Source organism: Sciurus carolinensis, chromosome 8 (genome assembly GCF_902686445.1).
Source record: "Sciurus carolinensis chromosome 8, mSciCar1.2, whole genome shotgun sequence".
NCBI classification, from domain to species: Eukaryota; Metazoa; Chordata; class Mammalia; order Rodentia; family Sciuridae; genus Sciurus; species Sciurus carolinensis.
In genome coordinates this window covers 121,644,611-121,670,923 of record NC_062220.1, presented here as the reverse complement: position 1 = coordinate 121,670,923, position 26,313 = coordinate 121,644,611, and the positions used below count along the sequence as shown (strand labels likewise).

Genomic DNA, 26,313 nt, shown 5'->3' with positions numbered 1-26,313 from the left:
TATAAACCTTTGACTTTCCCAGAGTTTTGTTCTGTACTGGGGATTGAACCCAGGACTACTCTACCACTGAGCTACATCACAATTTTTTAATTTTTTTGATACAGGGTCTTGCTAAGTTGTCCAGGATGGCCTTGAATTGTAATCCTCCTGACTCACTCTCCCAAATAGCCAGGATTACAGGTGTGTGCCGCTTTCCCAGAGTTCTGACAAACAGATCTGACCTTTTTTACAATTACATTTCTGTGGAGGGAAGGGAGTTTGGAGCTGCCCGCTTTGCCATTTTTCTGGTGTCGCTCCCCAAGTTTTTCTTATTTTTTTTCCCCCTGGAGATTGAATCCAATTCCTGGCAAGCACTTAACCACTGAGTCACATCCAGCCCCCCCAAGTTTTTCGTTTTTCTCTCTTTACTCAGGAATGAATAGATTTCATTAAGAGCCACATTATTGCCAGTGCCATGGCGCATGCTAGTAATCCCAGTGGCTCAGGAGGCTGAGGCAGGAGGATTACGAGTTCAGAGCCAGCCTCAGGAAAAAAGTGAAGTGCTAATTAAGCAACTCTTTGAGACCTGTCTGTAAATAAAAATACAAAATTGGGCTGGGGATGTGGATCAGTGGTTGAGTGCCCCCGAGTTCAATCCCCAGTACCAAAAAGAAAAAAATATGTGGGGGGCCTGGGGATGTGGCTTAGTATTTAAGTGCCCCTGGGTTCAATCTCTGGTCCCCCCCCCCCAAAAAAAAAAAAGCCACATTACTGTCAATTGAAATTTTATGATAAAGTTTTTCAAAGTGACCTTTTTTTTTAAAATTAACTCCATCACATTGTTTACTATATTTATTGTGTTTGCATCTGTGTTCATACGTGAGCTAGAGTTTTCTTTGTTGTGTGTTAATGGTTTTTAGTATGATAGTTACACTGGTTTCGTGTATTATGAAGTAGAAAGTTCATTTTTTCTTCTGTGTTCTGATTTGCTGTTTTGCTTTCATGGTAATTTCTGCTTTTATGCTGTGTTGTCTTCTTCATTGGTGTGTGTTATTGTTCTTTTCAATTTCTTGATTTGAGTGCTGATTCTTTAAGGTGAAAATTTGTCCTGACTTGAGTTCCTTTCTTTTTTCTCTCTTTTTTTTTTTTTTTTTTTTTGTGAACTACTGTTACAATACCTTTATTTTATTTATTTATTTTTTATGTGGTGCTGAGGATTGAACCCAGTGCCTCAAATGTGCCAGACAGGCACTCTTCCACTGAGCCACAACCCCAGCCCTTTAGTTGCTTTATTATCTGGGCTGCTACTGTGTCCTGTGTTCTTCATTCTGAACCTGAAGTGATTATTTTAACTACTAAGGAGAAGATAATGCAGGCAGAGGTAAAAACAACATTGACAGTAAGTCTTAACTTACTTAAGTAAGTTAAGTCTAAAAGTTAAGTCTAACTGTACTTCACATTTGTACAGCTAATGATAATTACCCGCCTCTTGCAGTGGTTAAGAGGACTTAATAAGTTGATAATGCCACTGCTTCTGGAATGAAGGATGTGTTTTATTTAGCTAATGTGGTTTATGCTTCAGTAGGGATGCCCCTGGATTTCTCTGCCTTTGGTCTTTGGAAATACAGACATGAGTCATCTTTGTATCTCTGAGGCCTTATGTATCAAAAACTGCCTCAATCACTAATATTAAATAAAGTGAAGTTCTCTGGGAAGACCTTATTTTGCCTTGGTCTTCTCCCTACCCTTGGGAAGGGAAAAAAAGTCTTTACTGTTACACAGTTTTGTTTCCTCATGGTGGCTCCTGGAGCTCACTGCTTCCCTTTCAGTGCCCATACACTCCAACTTTTTTTTTTTTTTTTTTTTTTGGTGCTGCTGGGGATTGAACCCAGGGCCTGTGCATGCAAGGCAAACACTCTACCAACTGATCTATATCTCCAGCCTATACTCCAACTTCTTGTGACTCTTTTTAGAATAATTCTGGGAATGGGCATCAGGTATACGTATAATGTACATTTCAAATCCTAAAACTGCCCTTGCCTCTGTATGGACGTTCCCATCTCTGAGGTTATTTGCAGCACCTTGCAGGTTCATTCTTAGGTCTCTCCAGTCTGGGGTCAGAGACTGCTTCTTTAGAGCAGTTCTTCTTGTTCCCTGGGCTGCAGGTAGTACCCTGCACCACTTCACTGGTGCAAGCTTGGGCACACAAAATGACTAATGGTTGACTTGAGTACCTGTTTGTTCCTTTTTTTTTTGCACTGGGGATTGAACCCAGGGGCTTGCATGTCTTTCTCTCACTGAGTCACATCCCCAGCCCTTGTTTATGCCTTTTCAGTGAAAGACAGGTCTTCTTGAGAGTGGTCCTGCCACTACCTGTCCATAGAGACACAGATATCCCTTCCACTTAGGGTCCCAACCTTCTCCTGAGACTGTCCCTATCCCCTGGTCTCAGTAGGTCATTTCCTTCTCAGTGTTCCATTCAGTTATCATGCATACTTGTGAGGTAACCCCCAACTGAGTTTGGGTTAGAAAAGGGAGTTTATTGTACTTGGCACATTCCTGAGGTAGCTGCTCTGTGTTGGTTAATCCAGCAGCTCAGTGTGGTGAGTGAGCCAGTACCTAGATTCCTCCTGTCTCTGTTCTTCCATCTTCCCCTATTCCATTCTGTCCACATCTCTACCCAGTTGTCATGTCTTTGGTATTTTCTATTTTGTTGGAATAGATTTTCAAAGTAGCTTCTCATTATGCTCTGTATTTCAGTGGTGTCTGTCGTGATATTTCCTTTCTCATCACGAATTTTAGTGATTTGAGTTTTCTCTCTCCTCGTTATTAGTGTGGTTAAGGGTTTATCTATTTTGTTTACTCTTTCAAGGAACCAACTTTTTGTTTTGTCAATTTTTTGAATTGTTTCTTTTGTTTCAATTTCATTGATTTCAGCTCTGATTTTAATTATTTCCTGTCTTCTACTACTTTTGGTGTTGTTCTTCTCTTTTTTTCCTAGGGCTTTGAACTGTAATGTTAGGTCATTTAGTTGTTGACTTTTCATTCTTTTCTGGAATGCGCTCCATGCAATGACTTTTCCCTCTTACTACTGCTTTCATAGTGTCCCAGAGATTTTGATATGTTATATCATCATTCTCATTTACCTCTAAGAATTTTTTAATCCATGCTTCATTCAATAGCATATTATTTTGTCTCCAAGTATTGGAGTAATTTCTGCTTTTTATTTTGTCATTGATATCTAATTTCTTTCCATTATGATCTGATAGAACACAAGGTAGTATCTCTATTTTTTTGCATTTCCTAAGGGCTGCTTTGTGGCATAACATATGGTCTATTTTCAAGAAGGTTCCATGTACTGCGGAGAAGAAAGTGAATCTGCTCATTGATGGATGGAATATTCTATATATGCCTATTAAGTCTAGCTTATTGATTGTGTTATTGAGTTCTATGGTTTCTTTGTTTGGTTTTTGTTTGGAAGATCTATCTAGTGGTGACAGCGGTGTGTTAAAGTCACCCAGAATTATTGTGTTGTGGTCTATGTGATTCCTGGAATTGAGAAGGATTTGTTTGATGTACAGGGATGCACCATTGTTGGGGGCATAAATATTTACTATCGTTATGTCTTCCTGATTTATGGTTCCCTTAAGCAGTATGAAATGTCCTTCTTTATCCCTTCTGACTAACTTTGGCTTGAAGTCTACTTTATCTGACATAAGGATGGAAACCCCCACTTTTTTTCTCACTGAGTCTGTGTGTGTGGTAGGTTTTTTCCCATCCTTTCACCTTTAGTCTGTGGATGTCTTTTTCTGTGAGATGAGTCTCTTGCAGGCAGCATATTGTGGGTCTTTCTTTCTTTTTTTTTTTGATGGTGCTGGGAATCGAACCCAGGGTCTTGTGCTTACAAGGCCAGCACTCTACCGACTGAGCTATCTCCCCAGCCCATGGGTCTTTCTTTTTAATCCATTCTGCCATTCTGTGTCTTTTGATTGATGAGTTTAGGCCATTAACGTTCAGGGTTATTATTGAGATATGATTTGTATTCCCAGTCATTTGGGCTTATTTTTCGTTTTTAACTTGACTTGGTTTCTCCTTTGAATGGAATTTTCTTTAAGGTAGTTCCTCCCTTTGCTGATCTACGTGGTTGTTTTTTATTTCCTCCTCATGGAATATTTTGTTGAGAATTTTCTGTAGCACAGGCTTTCTATTTGTAAATTCTTTTAACTTTTGTTATCATGGAAGGATTTTATTTTGTCTTCAAACTGAAGGTTAGTTTTGCTGGGTATAGGAGTCTTGGTTGGCAACCATGTTCTTTCAGAGCTTGAAATATGTTGTTCCAGGCCCTTCTAGCTTCTAGAGTCTGGGCTGAGAAATCTGTTGATATCCGTATTGGTTTCCCCCTATATGTAATCTGATGCTTTTCTCTCGCAGCCTTCAAAATCCAATCTTTATTTTGTATGTTATGCATTTTCATTATAATGTTCATTGGTGTGGATCTGTTGTGATTTTGTGCATTTGGTGTTCTCTGTAAGCCTCTTGTATTTGATTTTCCATTTCATTCTTCAAGTTTGGGAAATTTTCTGCTATTATTTCATTGAATAGGTTGTTCATTCCTTTGGTTTGTATCTCTGTGCCTTCCTCAATCCCAATAATTCTTAAATTTGGTCTTTTCATGATGTCCCATAGTTCTTGGAGATTCTGTTCTTGAGTTCTTACCATCTTCTCTGTTTGGGCAACTTTATTTTCCAGATTAAATATTTTGTCTTCATCGTCTGAGGTAGTTTTTTTATTTGGCTTATTGTTTCCTTCATTTCAAGGATTTCTTCTTTCTTTCTTTCTTTCTTTCTTTCTTTTTTTTTTTTTTTTGAGAATTTCTTTGAAAGAATCTTTTGCTTCCTGCAGTTGCTCGTTCAACTGCTTATTGGTATTATCATTCATTGCCTGCATTTGCTCTCTTATCTCATCCTTTGCTTCATGAATCAATTTAATCATGTATAATCTGAACTCCTTTTCTGACATTTCTTCTACCGCATTGTCACTGGATTCTATTAATATAGAATCTGGGTGTGTTTGGATCATTTTCTTCCCTTGTTTTTTTCATGTTGTTCATGTATCTTCCCCTCTAGCAGTGCAGATCTGGGATATTGCAGTTTCCCCCCTATAGGCTTATAGTGACCCTATAGGTTTCCAAAACCTTTTCTTTAAGGGGGAGATCAATATTAGCAGTGCCCAGTACAGACAATGTGCACCATAAACCAAATAGCCCCTCTGAGGATGTTAACAATATTGTCATAATAAACAATGAGCTCAGTCATTATATTCAGTATAACAAATAGATTTGCAATAAGGTCTGCAGTTTCTAATGGAGGACAAAGAGGATGGGGAGGGGTGTAGGATGTAGCTGTTAATGGGGTAAGAAAATAATATATAGAAGTTCTAGATCATAGAAAGAGCGAGAGTGTAATCAAAAGAAGTTGGTTGTTAGCATGCAAAAAGGTAGAAAAGAGACTCCGAGGGAACAGGTAAACAAAAGGAAAAGAGAGCGAGTAAAGAAATAAACACTTAAAATTTTTCAATAAGGAGAGAAAAAAAAATCTACACTCTAACAGTCATATAGTATTCAAACCTCCCAGTCTTCGGTAGCCTGATGTATGAGAGGTCTGCAAAGTTTCTTATTATTTTCAAGGAGTGAAAAACCTTAATTGAACTGGTTATGATGACACATGCCAGCAACTCTGGAGGCTGAGGCAGGAAGATCACAAGTCAAAGATAGCCTCACTAACTTAGTGAAGCCTTAAGCAACTAAGGGAGACCCTGTCTCAAAATAAAAAGAGCTGGGGATGTGACTCTGGTTAAGCATTCCTGGGTTCAGTCCCCAGTACCCCCCCCCCCCCCGCCACAAAAAATGTCTTAATTGGGGCTCCTTCCCTGTCTTGTCTGATTCCTTTCTCTCTCTGAAGAAGTACCCCTAAGTGGCCTTAGGGAGAGGGACAGTGACCACTCTGGCTACTTCAGGCTATAAAGGTACATTGAAAGGGGAACAGTAGTCATAATCCTTCCATAGAGGCCTACCTGAGGGCCCCCAGTAGATGGAGATTTCATTTCGAATTACATCTGTATGGCTCTACAAATAGTTTGGACTCCTTGTACATCAGGGCAGTCCAGAGGTCCATGGTGGCAATTGGTAGATAACTGGGTTAAAGTGTACTTAGGGCAGGGATTATGCCTTCCAAAGGATCCCAGAGAAGCCCCTGAAAAATAAAACCAAATTTTTAGTCTATGCTGCTGTAGTGTTACATCAGACCCCAGCTGTATATCATGCCTTCTTTCTGGGTTCTTCTGTCTGGTTTTTCAAAGAGTGAAATTCATTGATGAGGAAGATCAAACATAAAAGGTAGGATTTACTCAAGTGAGAAGAAAATAGAGCTCCCACAGAGTGAAAGGGACCTCAATACAGGTTGCCTCAGCTATGGTTTTCAAAAGTAGTCAGATCTGTTTTTATTCCTAACAAGAAGTTGTAATTGAATCTCCACCTCTTAGGTTGGCCTTGAGGTTCTCCTACCTTTTTTTTTACAGCCTTCATAAATGGCATTTGGCAGCTGGGATATCCAGAGATATGACATTGATTTTCTTCTGTAGTATAAGTTTCAGACCTGGGTTAGGATCTGTTATTGTGTTCCGGGTACTTTTGTCTCTGAACAAAGATGTCCGTGGAGTGTTTAGTACTGCCACAGACACTTGTGATGCTAGTGATCTCATATTTACAAATGTAATGGGAGCTGGGTGTGGTCACACCTGTAATCCCAGCATCTTGGGAGGATGAGGCAGAAGGATTGTGAATTCAAAGCCAGCCTCAGCAACTTAACAAGGTCCTAAGTAACTCAGCAAGACTCTGTCTCTAAATAAAATATAAAAAAGGTCTGGGGATATGGCTCAGTGATTCCATGCCCTTGAGTTCAGTTCCCAGTACCAAATAATAAATGAATGAAGAAAGGAAAAAAGGGAGAGCCAGGCATGTTGGTGCACACCTGTAATCCCAGCAGCTGGGAGGCTGAGGCAGGAGGATCTTGAGTTCAAAGCCAGCCTCAGCAATTTAGGAAGGCCCTAAGCAACTCAGAGAGATTCTATCTCTAAATAACATATAAAGAGAGCTGGGGATATGGCTCCATGGGTAAGCACCCCTGGGTGGTGGGTTTGTGGGAAAGACAATATGATACATCCAGATTGTAGAGTATACTGTAACCATGATGAAGAGCTTGGAACTTCCTGGTGATAAGGGCTACAGTCAGCATAAACTGTGAGGTGGAGAAAAGGTTAAAGAACCATGTGTGCAAGTCCACACATTCCTCTGTGTGTGCATGCATGGAACCTGGAAAAATGGTGCTCAGAGTGTGCGCCTGAGTGCTGGGCCCTTCTTTCTGCCTGCCTACAACCTATGTTTTGTATAGTAAACAAACTTCTTTGACAGTAAAGAAAGTTGTTTTAGGGCCTGGACTTTGGCTTAGTGGCAGAGTGCTTGTCAAACACATGTGAGGCCCTTGATTTGATCCCTATCACCACATAAAATAAATAAGTTAAAAAAAAAGGTATTAAAAAAAGAATATTGTTTTATAGTTAAGAACGTGAAGAGAGAGCCTACAGAATGGGAGAAAATCTTAAATAACCCTGTCAATAAATGGACAAAAGAACTGAACAAGCACTTCACAAAAGAAATGTGATTGGTCAACAAATATGAAAAAATGTTCAACATCTCTAGCAGTTAGAGAAATGATAATTAAAACTACACTAAGGGACTGGGGTTATGTTTCAGTGGTGGAGCGTTTGCCTCATATGGATAGGGCACTGGGTTCGATCCTCAGCACCACATAAAAATAAATAAAATAAAGGTATTGTGTCCATCTACAACTAAAAGAATTAAAAAAAAATTAAAAACTACACCAAGATTTTTGTCTTACTCCAGTCAGAATGGCAGTTACCAAGAATACAAGCAACAATAAATGTTGGTGAGGATGTGGAGAAAAAGGTCCACTCATACATTGCTGGTGGGACTGCAAATTGGTGGAACCACTCTGGAAAGCAGTATGATTTCCTCAGAAACTTTGGAATGGAACCACCATTTGACCCTGTTATCCCACTCTTCAGTATATATCCAAAGGACTTAAAATCAGCATACTACAGTGATGCAGCCCCATCAATGTTTATAGCAGCTCAGTTCACAGTAGATAAACTATGGAACCAACCTAGGTGCCCTTCAACAGATGAATGGGTAAAGAAAATTGGTATGCATAAACAATGGATTGTGTGTGTGTGTGTGTGTGTGTGTGTGTATACTGGGGATTGAACCCAGGGCACTAGACCACCGAAACACATCCCCAGCCCTGTTTCATATTTTATTTAGAGACAGGGTCTCACCGAGTTGCTTAGTGCCTCGCTTTTGCTGAGGCTGGCTTTGAACTCAAAATCCTCCTGCCTCAGCCTCCTGAACTGCTGGGATTACTAGACAGTGGAATATTGCTCATTTATAAAGAAGAATGAAATTATGGCATTTGTCAGTAAATGGTTGGAACTAGAGCTTATTATGCTTATGCTAAGTGAAATAAACCAGTCCCAGAAAACCAAAGGCCAGTGGTTTTCTCTCTGTTAATGCGGATGCTAACACACAATAAGATGAGGGGAGGGAAGAATAAGTTCATTGGATTAGAAAAGGGAATGAAGGGAAGGGACGGAGATGGGCATATAGGAAAGACAGTAGAATAAATTGGACATAACTTTCCTATGTTCATATATGAATACACAACCAGATTAACGCCACATCATGTTCAACCACAAGAATGGGAAGTTAACTCCATGTATGTATAATGTCAGAGTACATTCTACTGACATGTATATGTAAAAAGGACAAATAAAAAAAGGAATGTTGTTTTAGTAAATATGGAGGCTGAGTTTTAGAAAAGTATATGCAAGTGTATACTTTCTCAGCTGACCTAGGCAGTGGCCACCATATATTGCCCTCTCCCTAAGATCCTCTCTTTAGGCCCCAGCTCCTCCTCCCCATTCTTCCTAGAATGAAGCTGCATTGAAGTAGGTTAATTTATTCACAGCGTTGTATTGTTTCAGTTTTCCATTTGCTAGTTGATGGGTACAGTTTATTTCTAGGGCCGTGAAAAAAATCTTGAAATCAGGTAGAGATGATACAACCTTATGAAGACACTTAAAGGTCATGTAATTTTGGTCTTGGAAATAGTTAACGTATATTATGTGAATTTCACCTCATTTAAAAATCTCACCCCACCACCACTTGTTTTTTTTTTTTTTCCTGCGGTGTTGGGGATTGAACCCAGGGCCTTGTGCTTGCAAGGCAAGCACTCTACCAGCTGAGCTATCTCCCCAGCCCCACCATTTGTAACAAAACCTAAAAACATACCCATTAGAGTATTTGGATAGCTGTGACAGTTATGGCATTTTGATTTACTTTTCCTTTTCCCTCCTTTTTTTTTTTTTTTTTTTTCTGTTGGCTTCCAATGATTGGTATGGTGTGCTTGACTTAGAAGCTCTTAGGGCAATACTGAGTGGGGACAATATAAAAACTTCTTTGATACCCAAAGTTAATTTTTCTGTTAATGAAGAAGAAAGGTCTCCCTCATCTCCTAAGAGTGCATTGTTCCTCCCTAACCTTTTTTGTTTAGTTCTTCAAACCTACTTTCCTTCCTTCCTTCCTTCCTTCCTTCCTTCCTTTCTTTCCTTTCTTTTTTTCTTTTTGTACGAGGAATTGGATCCACAGAGCCACATCCCCAGACCTTTTTATGTTTTATTTTGAGACAGAATCTTGCTAAGTTGCTGAGCTGGCTTTGGACTTGTCATCCTCCTGCCTCAGTCTCCAGAACCACTGGGATTACAGACATGAGACATCACGCCTGACAATTTTTTTCAGACCTTTCTCCTTCCTTTCTGTGCTTACTCATGTGTATAGCCCTTTGCACTTAAGATCTCAGGCACCACACCTTTCCTTCTCCTTACTTTATGTGCTGCTGCTTGCTCTGGCTTTGTATGGGAGCCACAGCCTGCCTTCCTGAGACATGTTACTGGCCTTTCTTCTCTCTTCTTCCCTGCTTCCTGCTAATTTTCAGTTGCTTTCCCTTCTTTCTGGCCATAGATGTAATCTTTAAGGCCAAGAAAGGGAAGCTCTGTTTTTTGATAAAGGATTACATATTTGAAATAATTTTTCTGTAAGCCTCAGGGTATACTGGAGTTACTTTAAGGAGAAAGAGCACGCCCTCATGTTGAGGGAGTTGTTGAGCTGTCACAAACCAAGTACGAGGATTGTGGATGGAAGCCCATAGGGGTGCTGTCCTTGTGGAATCTATAGTCTCTTAAATGTTGAGTGTGGGTGACTCCATCTTCAGGATACTTAGAACACAACAGAAAAGAGGCAACACTTCCGGAAGTATAGTGTCTGGATTGCAGAGTAGAAGGTAGTATGGCAGTGAGGGCAAAAGTCTAGGGGTACAGCTCAGTGATAGAGCACTTACCTAGCATGTCTAAGGTCTTGGGTTTGGACTCCAACCAAAAAAAAAAAAAAGGTGGGGGTGGTGGTGCAAAAGAAAGAATATAGACAGTAGAACTTGAGTTTTGTAACTGCATATGCCTCACATGTGTAGATGTATGAAAATAAAGTCCTGGAGAATATTCTACAGCCTGTAGTATAGATGGAGCAGTGATCCTGGGTGATGGTGTCTTGTGGGTCATAGTTTGATGTTTTTGTTTTTGTTTTTTTTCCCCCTCTTTTTTAAAATGTATACTTGCCTCCCCCGCTTTTTTTTTTGTTATGAAGTAATTGTTTGGTTCTGGGAATGTGGAAGTGAATTATACTCTGAGTGGGTTACACTGGCTATGAGTTCACACAAGGGAAAGTTCCTTGGTAAATTCAGATAATGAAGTTTGTGGTTTTAAATTTAGATATAATTCAGAAGGCAGTTTAATCATGAAAGATTGGGAAAGCAGTTCTAAAAATATTTATTCCTCCTAATATTTATGTTGGAAGGGAATATGATTAAACTCTGTGTAATATTAGAATATTCACTGCCAGACTTATACTATGAAAAGCCCCACAAACCAAATAGTTGAAAGCAGTATAAAGAAATCATCTTCAGAAACCAGAATTAGCACAAGATGACTCTGCTAATTTAGCAGATATTGTGATTCACGTAATCAGGAAGCTTGTTTTTCAGAAAGGAAAAGAGAATAAAGAATTTACAAAGGGTAAGTCCATTTTGGAAGATCCATGAACTTATTTCAGATATTCTAGTGTGGTAAGATATTTCTTTTTTCTTTTTTTCTCTCTCTTTTTCTTTTTTTTTGTACCAGGGATTGAACCCAGGGGTGCTTAACCACTGAGCCACATCCCCAACCCCTTTTTATTTTTTATTTTGAGATAGGGCCTCGCTAAGTTGCTGAGGCTGTTTCTGAACTTGTGATCCTCCTATCTCAACCTCCCAAGTCACTGGGATTATAGATGTGTGCAACATGTCCAGATATTTCTTATATTCTAGAGTAGATGGGGAAGAAACTGCCTGGGGCTTTCAGAGCAGGGCGGGCCACCTGCCTCCCATTTCCTTTAACAACTAGAGTGAATTTTAAAGGGATAGGCATCAAGGTAAACATCTTTGTGGTAGAAATGCTTGGACTGTGATAACTTCCTGGGTGAAAGAATATTAGACATAGGGAAAGGATACTGTTGAGGGAGGCTTCCTCATTAAACTATGCATAAGAGCCTATTGTCCTTCTGATGCTTGGAATGAAGAAGGGGCAGCAAATTCGTGAGATATAAACCATGATCCAGGTGTCTGAGTCAGCAGCCATGAGTCCTTTGTGTGGTGTAGGTAGTTGATTACACACACACCATGGGAACACATCATGTCACAGCAGTCCATGTCTGGCAGTCAGGACTGCTGCCTTCCTTTTTTGGCTGCCAGAGCACTATATGGTGATTTTTATTGCTTTACAATGGTGATACCAAACTGTGACTTCTGTGGTCTTTTAAAGGATTCAAAGAAGGAAAGACATGAGGTGGAATTGAGTCTTGGGATTCTTGAAGTCTTGTAGTCATGTGAAAAGAAAGAATAGATTGACCACAGGATTAGAATTAGGACACATAAGAAAAAGACCCAAATGTTTTGGTGCCATGTAGTAAAGAGCTTTCTCAAGATCTTAGTTGCTACAAAGTAGCTTTGTGCCTTGGAGATTGTTGTCAAGAACTGTAAATAATCTGAGATTTTTACCCTTTTCAGGTTAATAAGGTAGCCTGCCAGTTTACTGGATGTTATCTAGACATGTGGCCTCTAAGAGTCAAAGATAGTTACTGATGGTACAGTAGGCTGTGAACATCAGTGCATTTGTGTTTGTGTTTGAAGGGATCAGTTTCCCTTGGCCTCAAGCTCCACAGAGGTGATGAAGAAGGGCCCAGATGGATGCTTTCAGATGCTTTGGGTTGTGTTAGAGGAAGCTTGAGTTCAGGGGTCTCAGGCCAACCATTTAACCTTTACCTCATTTTGCCACCCATCCAAATGTGGATAAGGACAGCATCTTCCTCTGAGGGTTGCTGCCAGGGGCAGATTGGTTGACATGAAACAGAAAAAAGTACATGATATATATAACAAGTGCTTAATAAACTTTGGTCAGGTCTTATTTATACACATGCATATTGTCTTAGTTACCTTTCTATTATTGTAATGTGCCTGAGTTAATCAACACATAAAGAGAAAAGGTTTGGGTTAGTATAGCTCAGTGGTGGAGCACTTGACTAGCATGCACAAATTTAATCCCTGGTGGGGGTGGGAGTGAGAAGCTCCCTTCCCTAAACCTTTCCTAATCTCATCCTTTAAGACCCCCCCACTCTGTGCTTCCCTTCCCTGGGCAGGGTTAGAACTCTGAAGATTATGGAGAACTGCTGTGTGCCAGCTTCACCTGCACCCCCAAGAGAGGAACTCTTATTTAATGGAGAGTGCCCACTTAGGTTGGGGCATGAGGAGGTGGGCTGTGGAGTAGGGCTACCAAGGGTGTTCCTGGGCACCCTGTAAAGCTTTTTTTTATGTTGGGTTGGTGTGACTCAGGAGAGCCTGAGTATAAGAAAGGCAGTATAGCATGAAGAGCTTCCACAGTTCTGGAGATGGTAGGGTGGGAGAAAGATTGAAGGGCTCTCTCTCCTGGGGCAGTGGGGCCACCACAGTTTCCAGGCCCCTTGGGCTGGACTTTTTGGTGTCCTAGGGCCTGGGGTATGGTGCTGACTGTGCTTGGAAACCATCTACTGATCAGATCAGCTCCCCAGGATTTAGCCATTGAACTGGGTTTTAGCTCCATCCTGGGGCTGAGCTGCCCATATTTGGAGTTCAGCTCTCTTTGACCTGTCAGCACTCATGGTGTATTCTGGGTTGGGTTATTATTTACCTCTGGGTGATTATTTTCATAGCTTAAAAAAAGATAAAGAAATATTTGCAAAAAACATCTGATAAAGGACTGTTACCAGAATATGCATAGAACTCTTAGAACTCTGTAATAAGAAAACAGGGCCACCAGAAAGAGCAGAACTTGCTGGAAGCAAGTGAGGCAGAGCTACATTGCTGTTGGTTGAGTACCTTGCACCCAAGCTGGAACTGAATGGAGGAGGTGAAATGAAAGATACCTGAGGATAGGATCTCCTTATAGAACTTCCTCATCTATGGGATTTGATGCCAGTACTACCTTTTATTTTTTTTTTATTTATTTATTTTTTTTGGATATTGCAGATTGAACACGTGCTTTGCCACTGAGCTATATTCTCAGTCCTTTTTTGGAATTTTTAAAAAATTTTGAAATAGGATCTCACTAAATTGCTGAGCCTGGCCTTGAACTTGTAGTAATTGCTGGAATTTCTGGTGTGTACCACCACACCTAGCCAAATTTACTGTTTTGATAAGGGATCTTGATAGTGGAGGAGGCTGTGTATGTTGGGAGCAAAGGATATATGCATTATCTATATACTTTCCTCTCAGTTTTGCTGTAAACCTAAAGGAGCTCTAAAAAAGCCTAGTTTTTATTTTTTTTAAGCAAAGCATAAAGATGTGAACACATCAATCTCAGACTTTTTCACAGTTAAAAGAGATCTTGCTCTAGAAGTACTGGCTGATTATTGGGTTGCCCTGCAGGTGATACACCATTTGAAATAAATTAATCTCTTTTTTTATTTTTTATTTTGTTAATTTGCTGGGCTGGCCTTGAACTTGCAATCCTCTGTCTCAGCTTCCTGAGTCACTGGAATTACAAGCATGTGCCACTGTACCCAGCAATTCATCTTTCAAGTGAACAATTTGAATAGTCCTATCTTGGCCACAGATGTGTAAATTATGATGTATTTATTTTGGTCTCCTCTCTTTGCTTCCAGGACAACCCTCCATATGATAAGGGGGCCTTCAGAATCGAAATCAACTTTCCAGCAGAATACCCATTCAAACCACCGAAGATCACATTTAAAACAAAGATCTACCACCCAAACATCGATGAAAAAGGGCAGGTCTGCCTGCCAGTAATTAGTGCTGAGAACTGGAAACCAGCAACCAAGACCGACCAAGGTAAGGCATACTTCCTTATCTGCTTTGAATGGAACTGTACTGGGGATGCTACTGTTGAGTAGGGACTTGAAGGTTTCTTCTGATGCCAAGTCAGGGTCCAGAGAAGTCTTACTGCATGCAGAAGTATTACTGAGCTTCTACCAGTCCTGTGGGGATGGTCACCTCAGTTGAAAAGTTGATCTGTGTAGTATTGAGGAGGCCCTTTCGGGGCTTCTTGCAGTGCAGTGAGACACAGATATTCTGACAGTTTGCTGAATGTGCAGTGATGGGTGTGGGCACTGGTCCCTAGAAGTGATGAGGGATTGCTGGACTGTCTAGAAGAGGAAGAGAGAGAGTGGTGTCTAAGGTGGGCTTACACAGCAGGTAGTGCCTAAACTTAGGCTCGAAGGTAGAAGAGAGGTTGGTGAGTGCCTTTCAGGTTAACAGAAGGGCATGAGCCAAGACCCAGTGGCTCAGAATGGCGGGTTTAGGAGAGGTAGCCAGGTCAGACTTGAGAGCAATGTTCCTGGATGAAAGCATATAGTTGGCTGTGGAACTCCTTGAATTTAGACATGGTTGTGTATGTGTCCATTTGTCTATATGAACACACACCTGTTTATTTTGCAGGAAAAGTATTTGACTCAGTATTATGGTTATCCTCCCTTTTGTCTCCTGGGAATAGCAAAACAATTAGAGACTCTCTTATGAAGTCCTGACATGATTTTTTTCGTGGCTTTCTAATGAGAAGTAACTAAACCAATATAAGATCTGTTTATATTATAGAATGTGGGGAGGCTACAGGTGGAGTTTTTCATTGACAGATTAAAAAGTCACTTTTTGGTGGAAGCCCACCCTGGAAGATGGAGTTAAAAGACTTTCACAAGAAAAATTGAGTCTTACTCTTTGGAAATAATCACCATGAAAGGTGTCTGCTGGGCCTCCACAGCTGAGTAGTTGATAGGGGTAGGTGCTAAATGTTTAGAGAGTGAGTTCCAAAGGACTGGGCACATGGTAGTATAGAAGTTGATGTTTGTTTGTTTATTTATTTATTTTTTGCGGTGCTAGGGATCGGACCCAGGGCCCTGTGCTTGCAAGACAAGCACTTTACCAACTGAGCTATCTCCCCAACCCAGAAGTTGATGTTTATAACAGCTTGACACAGTTGTTCTCAGTTCATGTGGCCTGATTCCCCCCCAACTCAAAGTCTTAGTTCTTTGTTGGAAGCCTGTAGCTGCATTTGTTCAGGAGCATCGTATCAATCCTCACACAGCTCATGGAGACCTTGCTGAATTGTCTCTGTTCAACTACCATGTTGGAGCATGGCAGGAGGGGGAGTTGTTCCAGGCTAGGCTGCCCAGGAAAGCCCTACATCTGATTCTGGCTACAAAGATTTTAGGGTCTCCTCCCTTGCCTGAGAACTGAAGGCATGGCAGCCAGGACTGGGGATGCTTGTAAGAAACAGATGTAGGTGCTTTGCCACCTCTTGCAGGAACTGACTGCATAAGAGGCCATGGCAATACTATTCCTATTTTAGCTTCAGATCTAGGTACATAGCTCAGATGTTCTGCTTTTTCAGGATGGGACTGCTCCCCTTCCCCATCACAAAGAGATAACTTAGGGGTGGCTTTCATTCTTCTGTAAAATGTATCTGTTGATTTAGGATTTAAAAGGTAAAAATTTTGATGTAGTTTCTATGTTCCTATTTCATGATTTGGTACTATTTGGGGTTTCTTCATAGATAATTTTTGTGGAGTTTTTGTAGCATGACCTTGATCCCATTCTTACATACATCAGGAATGATGTCCCTGGCATTTATAGCACATTCTCATATTTGTTACCTGTTTCTGATTTACAAATCCCCTCAATGCTTAGTGGCTTAAAGCAACAAGTTTATTGCTCATTCTGTTGGTTGTTGGGTTCAGCTTGGTGATCATTCTTGGGGGTCCCTCATGTACCATATTGAGCTGGGAGCTATGCAGTGGATGGGATGTGCCAGTGATCATCATTCACATGTGTGGCAGTTGATGTCGACTCGACTCCTTAGTTCTCTTTGTGACCTCTTATAGACAGGATTGGACTTCTTCATGTCATGGTGAAGTTCCAGGGCAAAAGCAGAAGCTGTCAGACCACTGTGGCATAGGTGCAGAACTGGTAGAGTGTCATTTCTGCTACATTCTGTTGGCCAAGCAGCTCAGACTCAAGAGAAGGGAAATGGACTTTCCATCTTGACAGGAGGCAGAGCAACTTTGAAGAGAAGAGATGGTTACAGAGGTAGAACAAGTGAGCAGTGACACTGAACCCCCTTGCTGGCTCCTCAGGCCTGTTTGGGGCCACATGTCCCATTGATGGCTGTCCTGGACATACTGTTGCTGTTTCCACTTGCCAGATCCTTCTGTGTTCTATATCCCATTTTTTCTGGCCCTATTTACTGATTGCTCTTCAACCACCACCATTCTGTAATTTATTTTCATTTTATTTATTTATTCATTTATTCATTTATTTGCTTTGCTAGGCACAGAACCTAGGGCCCTGAGTATGCTAGACAAGCTCTCCCCCATTAAGTCACACCCCAGGCCCAGCATTTTCTTTTTTTGATGCCTTTCCATTTCTTCATTCATTTCCAAAAATAATGAAGTACATGCCACCCCTTTGCTTTACTCTCCCTCTGGCACTCTTCTACTGCCTTCATAGCATTCTGCTTATGGTTTTCTTCTCTTGCCCTTGTCCTTAGAAAGTTAGCATTCCCATCTCTTCAGTGCTCTATTTCTTGCATTTTTGTTCCTTTTGTTGGCAGTTTAGATTTTTTAAATGTCCCCCAACATGCTAAATTGCTGTGTGGTATTCCTAAGCACAAGAAGGTTATGATGCATCTTTTGGAGAAAACACATAATAGATAAGCCTTTTTCAGGCATGAATTAAGTGCTGTGGCCATGAATTTAATGTTAATGAATAAACGTTATGTATTAAGTAAGGCTTCTTTAAACATGAGTAATAAATGGTTGTATATTAATAAGTTAACAAAAATGTTGTGAGTACAGGCTTGTAGGAAACTGATCCTCTGTTTCCCTTAGGAGCAGTGATTTAGTGTAATTCAGTGTTCACTACAAGTTTGTAGAACATAATTACTGCAAATAACAAGGTTCACTTGTATACGGGATGAGCAGAATAGGTGAATCCATGGACACAGTTAGATTACAGGATCTGAAAGGAAAGGAAGAATAGGAAGGAACTGCTAATGAGAGCAGGTTTTCTTTTGGGGGTGATGAAATGTTCTGGAATTAAGTGGTGGTCATGTCACAACTTTGTAAGCATACTAAAAAACTTATTGCTTTTAGCTGGGCCGGGTGGTGCACGTTTGTTATCCCAGTGACTTGGGAGGCTGAGACAGGAGAATCACGAGTTCAAAACCAGGCTCTGTAAAAGCACTAAGCAACTCAGTGAGACCCTGTCTCTAAATAAAATACAAAATAGGGGTGGGGATGTGGCTCAGTGGCCGAGTGCCCAAGTCCAATCCCTGGTACAAAAACAAACAAAAAAACACCACTTTATGCTTTTTTAAAAAGGTTTTTCATTTTGTTTTTTGGTATGCAACTTATATATCAGGTTTTTAAAAAGTAAAGACTTTAAGGAATTGTTAAATATTGAGCAAGAGTAGAATGAGAAAAGTCAAGAAACATGACAAAACTGTATCAAACAGAAGATAATACTAGAATAAAAAAATTTAAAAAGTTTTGTTCAGCACTATTTGGTTCTAATAGATATCTTAGCAACAAAACAAAGGCTTAGTTTGGTGGTTAAATGAGATTTTACTATACAAAATACAATCAGCCTGGCACAGTGGCTCATGACTATAATCCCAGTGTCTTGGGAGACTGAGACAGGAGGAATACACTATAGAGAACAGCCTCAGCAACTTAGCAAGACCCTATGCAAGTTCGTGAGACAAAGATCCAGGTTATATAAGTAGCTGTACTGCCCTTCTAAAACTCCAAGTAAACTTGCAAGAATAACAAAGGGGAACAGTTTCCCATCTTAGTGGAAAAGCTTGATGTGCACTGAAATATAACACCTTGAGAGCAGGTTTTGTTTTATTTGCAGGGGTGGGGGTAGGGGTGCCATTTTGGTTTTGTGTTTTTTTTTTTTTACTGGGGATTGAACCCAGGGGCACTTTATAACTGAGCTATATCCCTAGTCTTTTTTAAGTTCCCTAGGATGGCCTTGAACTTGCCATCCTCCTGCCTCAGCCACCTGAGTTGCTGGGAAGTGCTCTAACACTGAGCTACATCCCCAGCACCCCCAACCTTTTACAATTTCTTTTCAGAGATAGGGTTTTATTAAGTTGCTGAGGCTGACCTCAAACTTGTGATTCTCCTGCCTCAGCCTCTCTAGTAGCTGGGTTTACACATGTGTGCCACCATGTCTGGCTCTGAAGGCAGATTTTCACTGAAGCCATTCAAGTGTCCTTTGAAAGATTGTTTTCACCTAGTGTGGTCACTCCCCTGCATGGTCAGGATGACAGGAGGGAGACCCACATGATTATTTTCATGTTATTTTTCTTCTTTGCAGTGTTGGAGATCAAACCTAGGGCTTTGTACGTGCTAGGCAGGTGCTCCACCACTGAGCTATACTCCTGGTCCTATTTTAATGTTTATTAAAACATGCCTTTTTTATGACAAAAGTGATTTCCCATTTGAGTCACTGGCATTTCCTTGCCTCCTATTAAAGAGCTGGTGGGTGCTTTAAGGAAATAGACTAAGTAAACAGGTAAGGTAGGCTTTGTGTGACTATAGAGCAAACTGTGGAATGGGTGACATCAGGAGAATAAGAACAGAATAGCTTTATCATCATTTCTGCTCATTCAGATGAGAATAAAATCTGCAAAGGGCAAATCTTATAGTACTCTAGAGGTACTATATGTGGTGGGTACAGGGAAGGAGATGATAGTGTCTGCTCTGAGGACTGTGGAGATTGAATTAGAGAGTACCTTGACCTGCAGAAAGCCTTCCAGGTCTTTGACCTCTGCACATTCTTCAAGGTCCACACTCTGCACTTGGTGATCCAGCCACCATCCTCCCCACACAGCCTTGACCCTGCTTGGCCCTGCGTGTGTCAGTTCTTCCTCATCTTTGTCCCAAGCCTTACCTGGGCCGACTGTGGTCAAAAGAGCCTTCTTTTCCCACTTCTCACCTGGTAGCATTAATAGGAACATTGGGGCAGGTGATCTTTGTGCTATAACCTTCACCAGCATATATTATTGGCTAGTCCTACCTCTGTGCGTGAGGCAGCCTGTGTCAGCATTTCACTTCATTCCTTGTAATGCTGGGTGAAAAGCATGAGTACCTTAGAGGAACCTATGGCATCAGCAATCCAGAGTAGTGTGGACTATCATCCAATGCTTTCTCTTAATTACAGAGGAGTGATGGGTTGAGTTTTGGTAGTCAGAATTTTGAATAAAGAGAACATGTTGTCTTAAAAGCACTAGATATAAATTGATGTTGAAGTCAGAGTTTCTATCCTGAGATTAGCTACCTTTTGCCCATGCACTTTCTGAGTCTATTCTAATGCCCAATGCCTTGTCCTTCTTTTGGCAGTAATCCAGTCCCTCATAGCACTGGTGAACGACCCCCAGCCCGAGCACCCGCTCCGGGCTGACCTAGCTGAAGAATACTCTAAGGACCGTAAAAAATTCTGTAAGAACGCTGAAGAGTTTACAAAGAAATATGGGGAAAAGCGACCTGTGGACTAAATTCTGCCGCAAGTGATTCCAGCAAGTGTGAGCAGAGACCCCGAGCAGTGCATTCAGACACCCCGCAAAGCAGGACTCTGTGGAAAATTGACACGTGCCACCGCCTGGCGTTTGCTTGTGGCAGTTACTAACTTTCTACAGTTTTCTTAATCAAAAGTGGTCTAGGTAACCTGTAAAGAAAGGATTAAAAATTTCAGATGTTCTAGTTTTGCTTTCTTTGTTTTAAAAATCACTGCTTCAATCTACTTCAAAAGAATGGTGTTTCTTTTGTCCAAATTTATCCCAAATCTTCAAGTTACATTTAGCCCATAAGGTTAAAAAAAAAAATAAGGTTGTGGTTCCCCTTCTTCCCTGCCCTTGCAACTTCCACTTTCTCACAGTTTATTTTTCATATATTTACTTCCTCAGAACCAATTACCCTGTGCTCCACAAAGGAGAAGAAATGGCTCTGGTGATTTTTCTTCTCCAATATCACACTGCCCCATGTGGGAATTAGTTCAAATTCTCCTGCTGCCAATTTATAACATTCTTCTAAAAAATTACAAAACAAGGACCCCCCCCCCCCAAAAAAAAAAAAAAAAAAAAAAAAAAGCTGTGCAAAGAGAGGCCCACTCCTTACGTAAAAATCTGGCTAATGTTCCCACAACAGTGTGGATTAAATGGGCAAACCCTGAGGTCTATGTAATGATTGAACTACAGCCTGGCTAGCCTGTGTAGGGAAACCCTGTAATGTGAGGTCTGTGGTGATCCCAGAGGGAGGGACTGCCAGCCAAGGATGCTGTGCACTTGTGAAATGAATTTCTCACCAGAAAGGCTCTGATCAGGCAGAAGGCCAGCACCCCTTCCTGCAGCCATGTTAGAAGATCTACTGGTCATCGCAGGCAAAGTAAAAGCCAGAATATACATTTGAAATTCTAAGTTCCACCTGAATGTGCCACGGAGCTCTCCGACTCCTCAGCGCAGCAGTCCCACCACAGCCCTTCATTGGCACAGTTTGACCCTTTGTGGGATCAGAATTGGCAGGACTCAGCTTTGTAACTGACAACAATCTGGGGTCACTGGGGTCTCTGTTGGCCCCTTCCTTCGGAGCAGCCGCTGGCTCAGCCCAAGAACAAGATGGCCTTCCCTCTCCCTTTGGACTCAACAGCCTTTGCAGAGTCAAGCTCCACTTGATGCTCGCTCAATAATATCCTTTCAATGTGTTTTATATTGTTTTGATTGCCTTTTTTTGTAGAAATAAAAATTGACCTTAGAGGTTATCATCAGATGAACTTTGTAAGGATTTGAATGTTAATGTCTTTTCAAGGCAAGTGGGACTGTCCCTGAAACAGTAGAGAATACATGGCATTCTGACACCCTGAGGAAGCTGATGATCCAAACGCCATGTCACCAACTCTGCTTCTGCCACTGGCGACTTTTCTTCTTGGCTACTGGGGGGACTAGATCCTCTGGAGAAGATGACTTCAAGAAACTTTGCTTTCTTTTTTGACTTTAGTTCTATAACTTGAGATCTTTCAGGGCTCACAGCCGTGTAAGTCAGGTCTGGGTTTCGTCTGTGCAGATGTCAGAAGTAATGGATAGGTTAGGCAGCATAACACTGTTTAGTTATCTAAGTAAGTGGCCCCTGCGGGGTATAATGAGCTCACCTTCTTTAATCCTAGGTACTCGAGGGACAAGTTTCTGGAGACTCCCGTGTGCCCAGGATGGCAAGAGTACTGGGCTAGCGTTTCCAAATCTATTCATTAATAGAAAGGTGATAATGGATTTTATTTCACTCACACTCAGATTTGTAATAAAATGCCACATGGTTAGGAGATATCCAAACAAACCACCATTTGTTCTTGTTGCTTCTCTGAATCCAGAAATATTGCCATTCTTGGAAACTGTCCCATTGCTTCGTATTTCTTCTGCCAACGTAGCTCTGCCTGCCTGTCACCCACTCACTGCTCTCTGCTCACCGTGGGAAGGTACACTTATGCCGGCAGCCCCTCTCAGGGACTTTCAGCCCTGGCACTGGCACCCCATGGTCTGCCCTGGCAGCAGAGGCCTGGCTTTCTAGTGGGTGTTCTTCCCTTTGGCCTGGGTGGCTTGTTCCTTCTGGCCGTGCCCCAAGGCAGGCTTTGAGCAAGCAGGTGGCTAGCCCTGGCTGCTCCAAAACCAAAAGCTGGATCCTCTGGAAATGAGGAAAGCTGTAGAGTAGCCACCTACCACTGACCCATGCTGGCTCAGGATTTCACATCTGCCTAGTTCTTTGAAGTGCCCCGGGTCCTCCTCCTGTCCCTCTCCATAATGATGGAGAATAGGCTTTCTAAGATGCTGCGATCCCATTCTGCTGCCCTTAATAAAAATGTTCTCCAACACCAGTTTGTGTGGGTTTCTTCCTTCCTTTGGAGGTGGGCATTGCCAGGGGCCTGTACTCTTGGAGATTGGGGAGGGGTGGCTGGGGCCTCTGAGCTCTCTCCCTTTTCCCAGTCTCTTCATAAGAGGTGCACATGAGGTGTTCTTATGTCCCCAGAGGGAAGCAAATGGGGTATAATCAACAATGGACAAGCAGAAGAGTTTAGACGATCAAGGCCTGCAGAGGAACCCTGTGGATGTCTAGTAAGGGAACAGCAACTTCCACACATGGGTATGGTCACCTCAGTCCCCGTGTAACCCCAAGAGAGTAGTGATGCTATGATCCATGTGTAGCAGAGGTGAAAATACTCACTGAGAAGGGTGGCTTAATTGATGTCCTAATGAGAGTGGGCCTAAGCCATTTCCCTTAGGGGTTTCTAGCCAGAAACTGACCCAGAGTTCCCCCAGAAGGCTGGATGCCAGGGTGCTGTAGCAAAAGTGCCATCTTGGTGCAACACCTAGCCAGCTAGTGACACTTAGTTTTTTGTTCAGGCCAAGTTCCCTTTCTGGAACTGGATGCTAGATGAGACCAGGACTATCTGTCAGTCTCAGAGAGCAAAAGCTTCCTGTGGGTGTTACTTTACTAGGGACAAGAAGGGCCTTTGCCTTTAATTGCAGGTGGGCTGCTCTGCCACATGGATGTGCCATATGCTTTATCCTCTGAGTCTCAAGACAGCACTGTGAACACCATTATCCCTATCCTTGTTTTTATAGAAGGGAAACAGGTTCTGGGTGACGGTAAGCATCTGGATGTTTTTGCACTTATCCTGAGTTTGTTGCATCCCACCAATCAGCACATTTCCTCCCAAGGGGTCCAGACATGGCCACAGACTTTCTCTCTCTCCCAAAAGTCAGAATCCTAGAGAACCCTATAGACTGGCTTCTCTGACCAAGGGCTTATGTCTTCCTTACTGCCAAACAGGCAGGCAGATTCTATGCCCTGCTCCAACTTGCATATGGCTTTGCCTCTGTGCCCCTCACTTGCCATCCAAAAGCCAGATCTGGTCTTGATTCTTCCTGCCCTGGTTTTTCTTCCTCTCCCAGCCTTCCCAAGTTCACTGTGGGCAAATGGCATCATTCCAAGAAAACAAAGTGAAGGGTGGGACTGTTAAGTGCAGCATGGTGCCTGACCCAGGCCATGCCTGGTAAATGTCTATTTTCTGGGTGACTGGGACATGTTATTCATAGGGATCTTGGGGAAGCAGGCAGGCTTCAAGACCAGAGTAGAAATAACTTGCCCAACACCGTGCAGAGACTCAGGGAAGAAAGTCACCTCCTCTGGAGCACCTTTCTGACCCTGGTGGCTATTGGGCTCTCACTGTGGCCCCTAGTTGGAGGCACACTAGGGTAACCAGGACAGTACCTTCTGGCAAAACCCACCTTTGGTCTCATACATTGCTATGGGCTTCTTTAACTTTATCTCCCAGTATGGCCCTGATCACATTGACTGTTAACCATGAAAGCTGGGATGTGTCCCAGTATCCAGCCCTGCTGGCACAGAGTAGGCCCACCATATGTGAACACTGAGTGGATATATAACAGTAAATCACTGCATAAGTCACTGCACAGCAGTTTGGCATAAGAAATACCCCACCCCTATCCCAGCCATGCTAGTAGACCACCAGTAACCACTCCTATAACAAGTCCTTATTACTTTCCCTTCTTTTGTGAGGTAGCCCTTGGTTGCCTGATTCTCCTACCAGTCTGGCCAAGCCTTCTCATTTATCTCAGATTCTTAAGATCCCAAGGGTTGTTCTAAACTTCCATCTCTGCTCATCTCTCCTTCCCTCCCTGGGTATTAACAGCCATTTCCACAGTTTTAACATTTGTGCAGAACCCTAAGCCCTCCTGCCTACCCTGTACCTCTTTTCTAAGCCTCAGAGCCACACCACACAGCCAGCTACTTATTCCTCTGAACACTCCATAGCAGAACTCTTCTTGTGGGAGCTGCCTCTGTGTCAACTAACTGCCCCTGGGCCACTCCATCTAGCACCAGCTAGCAGCCTGAAGGAGTGTGACCACCAGATCACCCAGAACCAAAGAAAAGGAGGTAAAGGCTAGACAACAGATGGGACTAAACTCACTGATTCCTCCTGTTCACAAGCATGAAGGAAAGGAAGTAGTAATGGTGCTGTAGCTGTCAGAGTCAAGGTCAAGGGAAGGTTAGGATGGAAGACCAGCATAGAGACAGAAAAAGATGGCGGGGGGGCTGGGAGATGGGCTGAAGTCAAGGGGATGGAGGCATGGAGTGCATGCAGGAAGAAGAAACATGATACCACCTTTACTCTTTCAGAAAGCTGGGTGCAGTGGCACATGCTTATAATCCCAGCAACTTGGGAGACTGAGGCAGGAGGAATTCAAGTTCAAGGCCAGCCTCAGCAACTTAGCAAGATCCTGTTTCAAAATTAAAAAATTAAAAGGACCCATGATATGCTTCAGTGGCAAAGCAACCCTGGGTTCAATCCCTAGTAGCAAAACAAAAACAAACCACCTGTCCCTTTAGACTGTGTTCAGTAAGAGCTCTCTAGGCACCTCATCCCATGATTGATACAGACCAGGGTTCAGTGCACTTCAAATAAATAAATCAGTCAAAGCCCTGCCCTACCACTCCAACTTCTGGGTCTATAAAATAAAGATACATGAAATTAAATGAGACAAGGAAGACCATGTGGTGTTCCATCTGTCTTTCTATCCTTTGGAGTGGGGCAGGAAGACTCTGTCCCTCAAACTCCCCACTGGTAAGTCTTAGGGCCCCTGAGCCAATTAATAGGGGGACCCTGTCCATAGGGCATCCGTACATCACCAGGCCCAGTTAGGAATCCCAGGTTCCCATTTCCACAGAAGACTGCCCCTCCTGGAAAAATTTAAACATACTCTTTTTAAGCTTGCAGGGGGGACCTCCTCAGACCTGTCCAATAGAATGACTTATTTAGAACAGATGACCTTGTTTTAAACAAAAATTGAAGTTACCATGTACCTCCCAGAAGCAGCTTGATGATACAATCCCATTCCCATCCCTCACAAAAAATAAAGAAAAACCAGGTGAAGGTGACACATGACCTGTAATACCAACTACTTGGGAGGCTGAAGCAGAAGAATCCCAAATTCTAGCCCAGCCTCAGCAACTTAAGTTTTAGACCTTGTGTCAGACTAAAAACTGAAAAGGACTAGGATGCAGCTCAGTAGTAGAGTGCCACTGAGTTCAGTTTGCAGTACCAAAACAACAACAAAAATACTGAAGTATAGATGGGTGCAGTAATATGTGCTTGTATTCCTATAGCTACATGGGAGACTGAGGAGGGAAGATAGCTTGAGCTAAGGAGTTTGAGGCCAGACTGGATGACAGGGTCAGAATCTAACCAGTGAAGCACAGTAACACATGCCTGTAATCCCAGTGACTTGGACGCTAAGGCAAGAGGATGGCAAGTTGGATGCCAGCCTTAGCAACTTGTCAAGGCCTTAAGCAACTTAGTGAGACTCTGTCTCCAAATTAAAAAACATAAAAAAGGGCTGGGGATATGACTCAGTAAAAGTGCCCCTGAGTTTAATCCCCATTAACAAAAAACATACCTAAGCATAAACAAAACCAGAATACAGAATGTTTGCATA

The 26,313-nt window shown here is 42.1% G+C and overlaps 1 protein-coding gene across 3 annotated transcripts in view; it reads left to right on the top strand.

Moving 5' to 3' along the window:
• The window catches only part of Ube2l3 (ubiquitin conjugating enzyme E2 L3), a 58,820-nt gene extending 37,950 nt beyond the window's left edge, over positions 1-20,870 (top strand). For all 3 annotated transcript variants that reach the window (XM_047561704.1, XM_047561701.1, XM_047561702.1), the window contains 2 exons: positions 14,396-14,582; positions 20,153-20,870. In XM_047561704.1, the coding sequence (XP_047417660.1) occupies positions 14,396-14,582; positions 20,153-20,307 (342 nt within the window). In that variant the 3' untranslated portion in view covers positions 20,308-20,870. The remainder of the gene's footprint in view (positions 1-14,395; positions 14,583-20,152) is intronic.
• Positions 20,871-26,313: the final 5,443 nt, after the last annotated feature.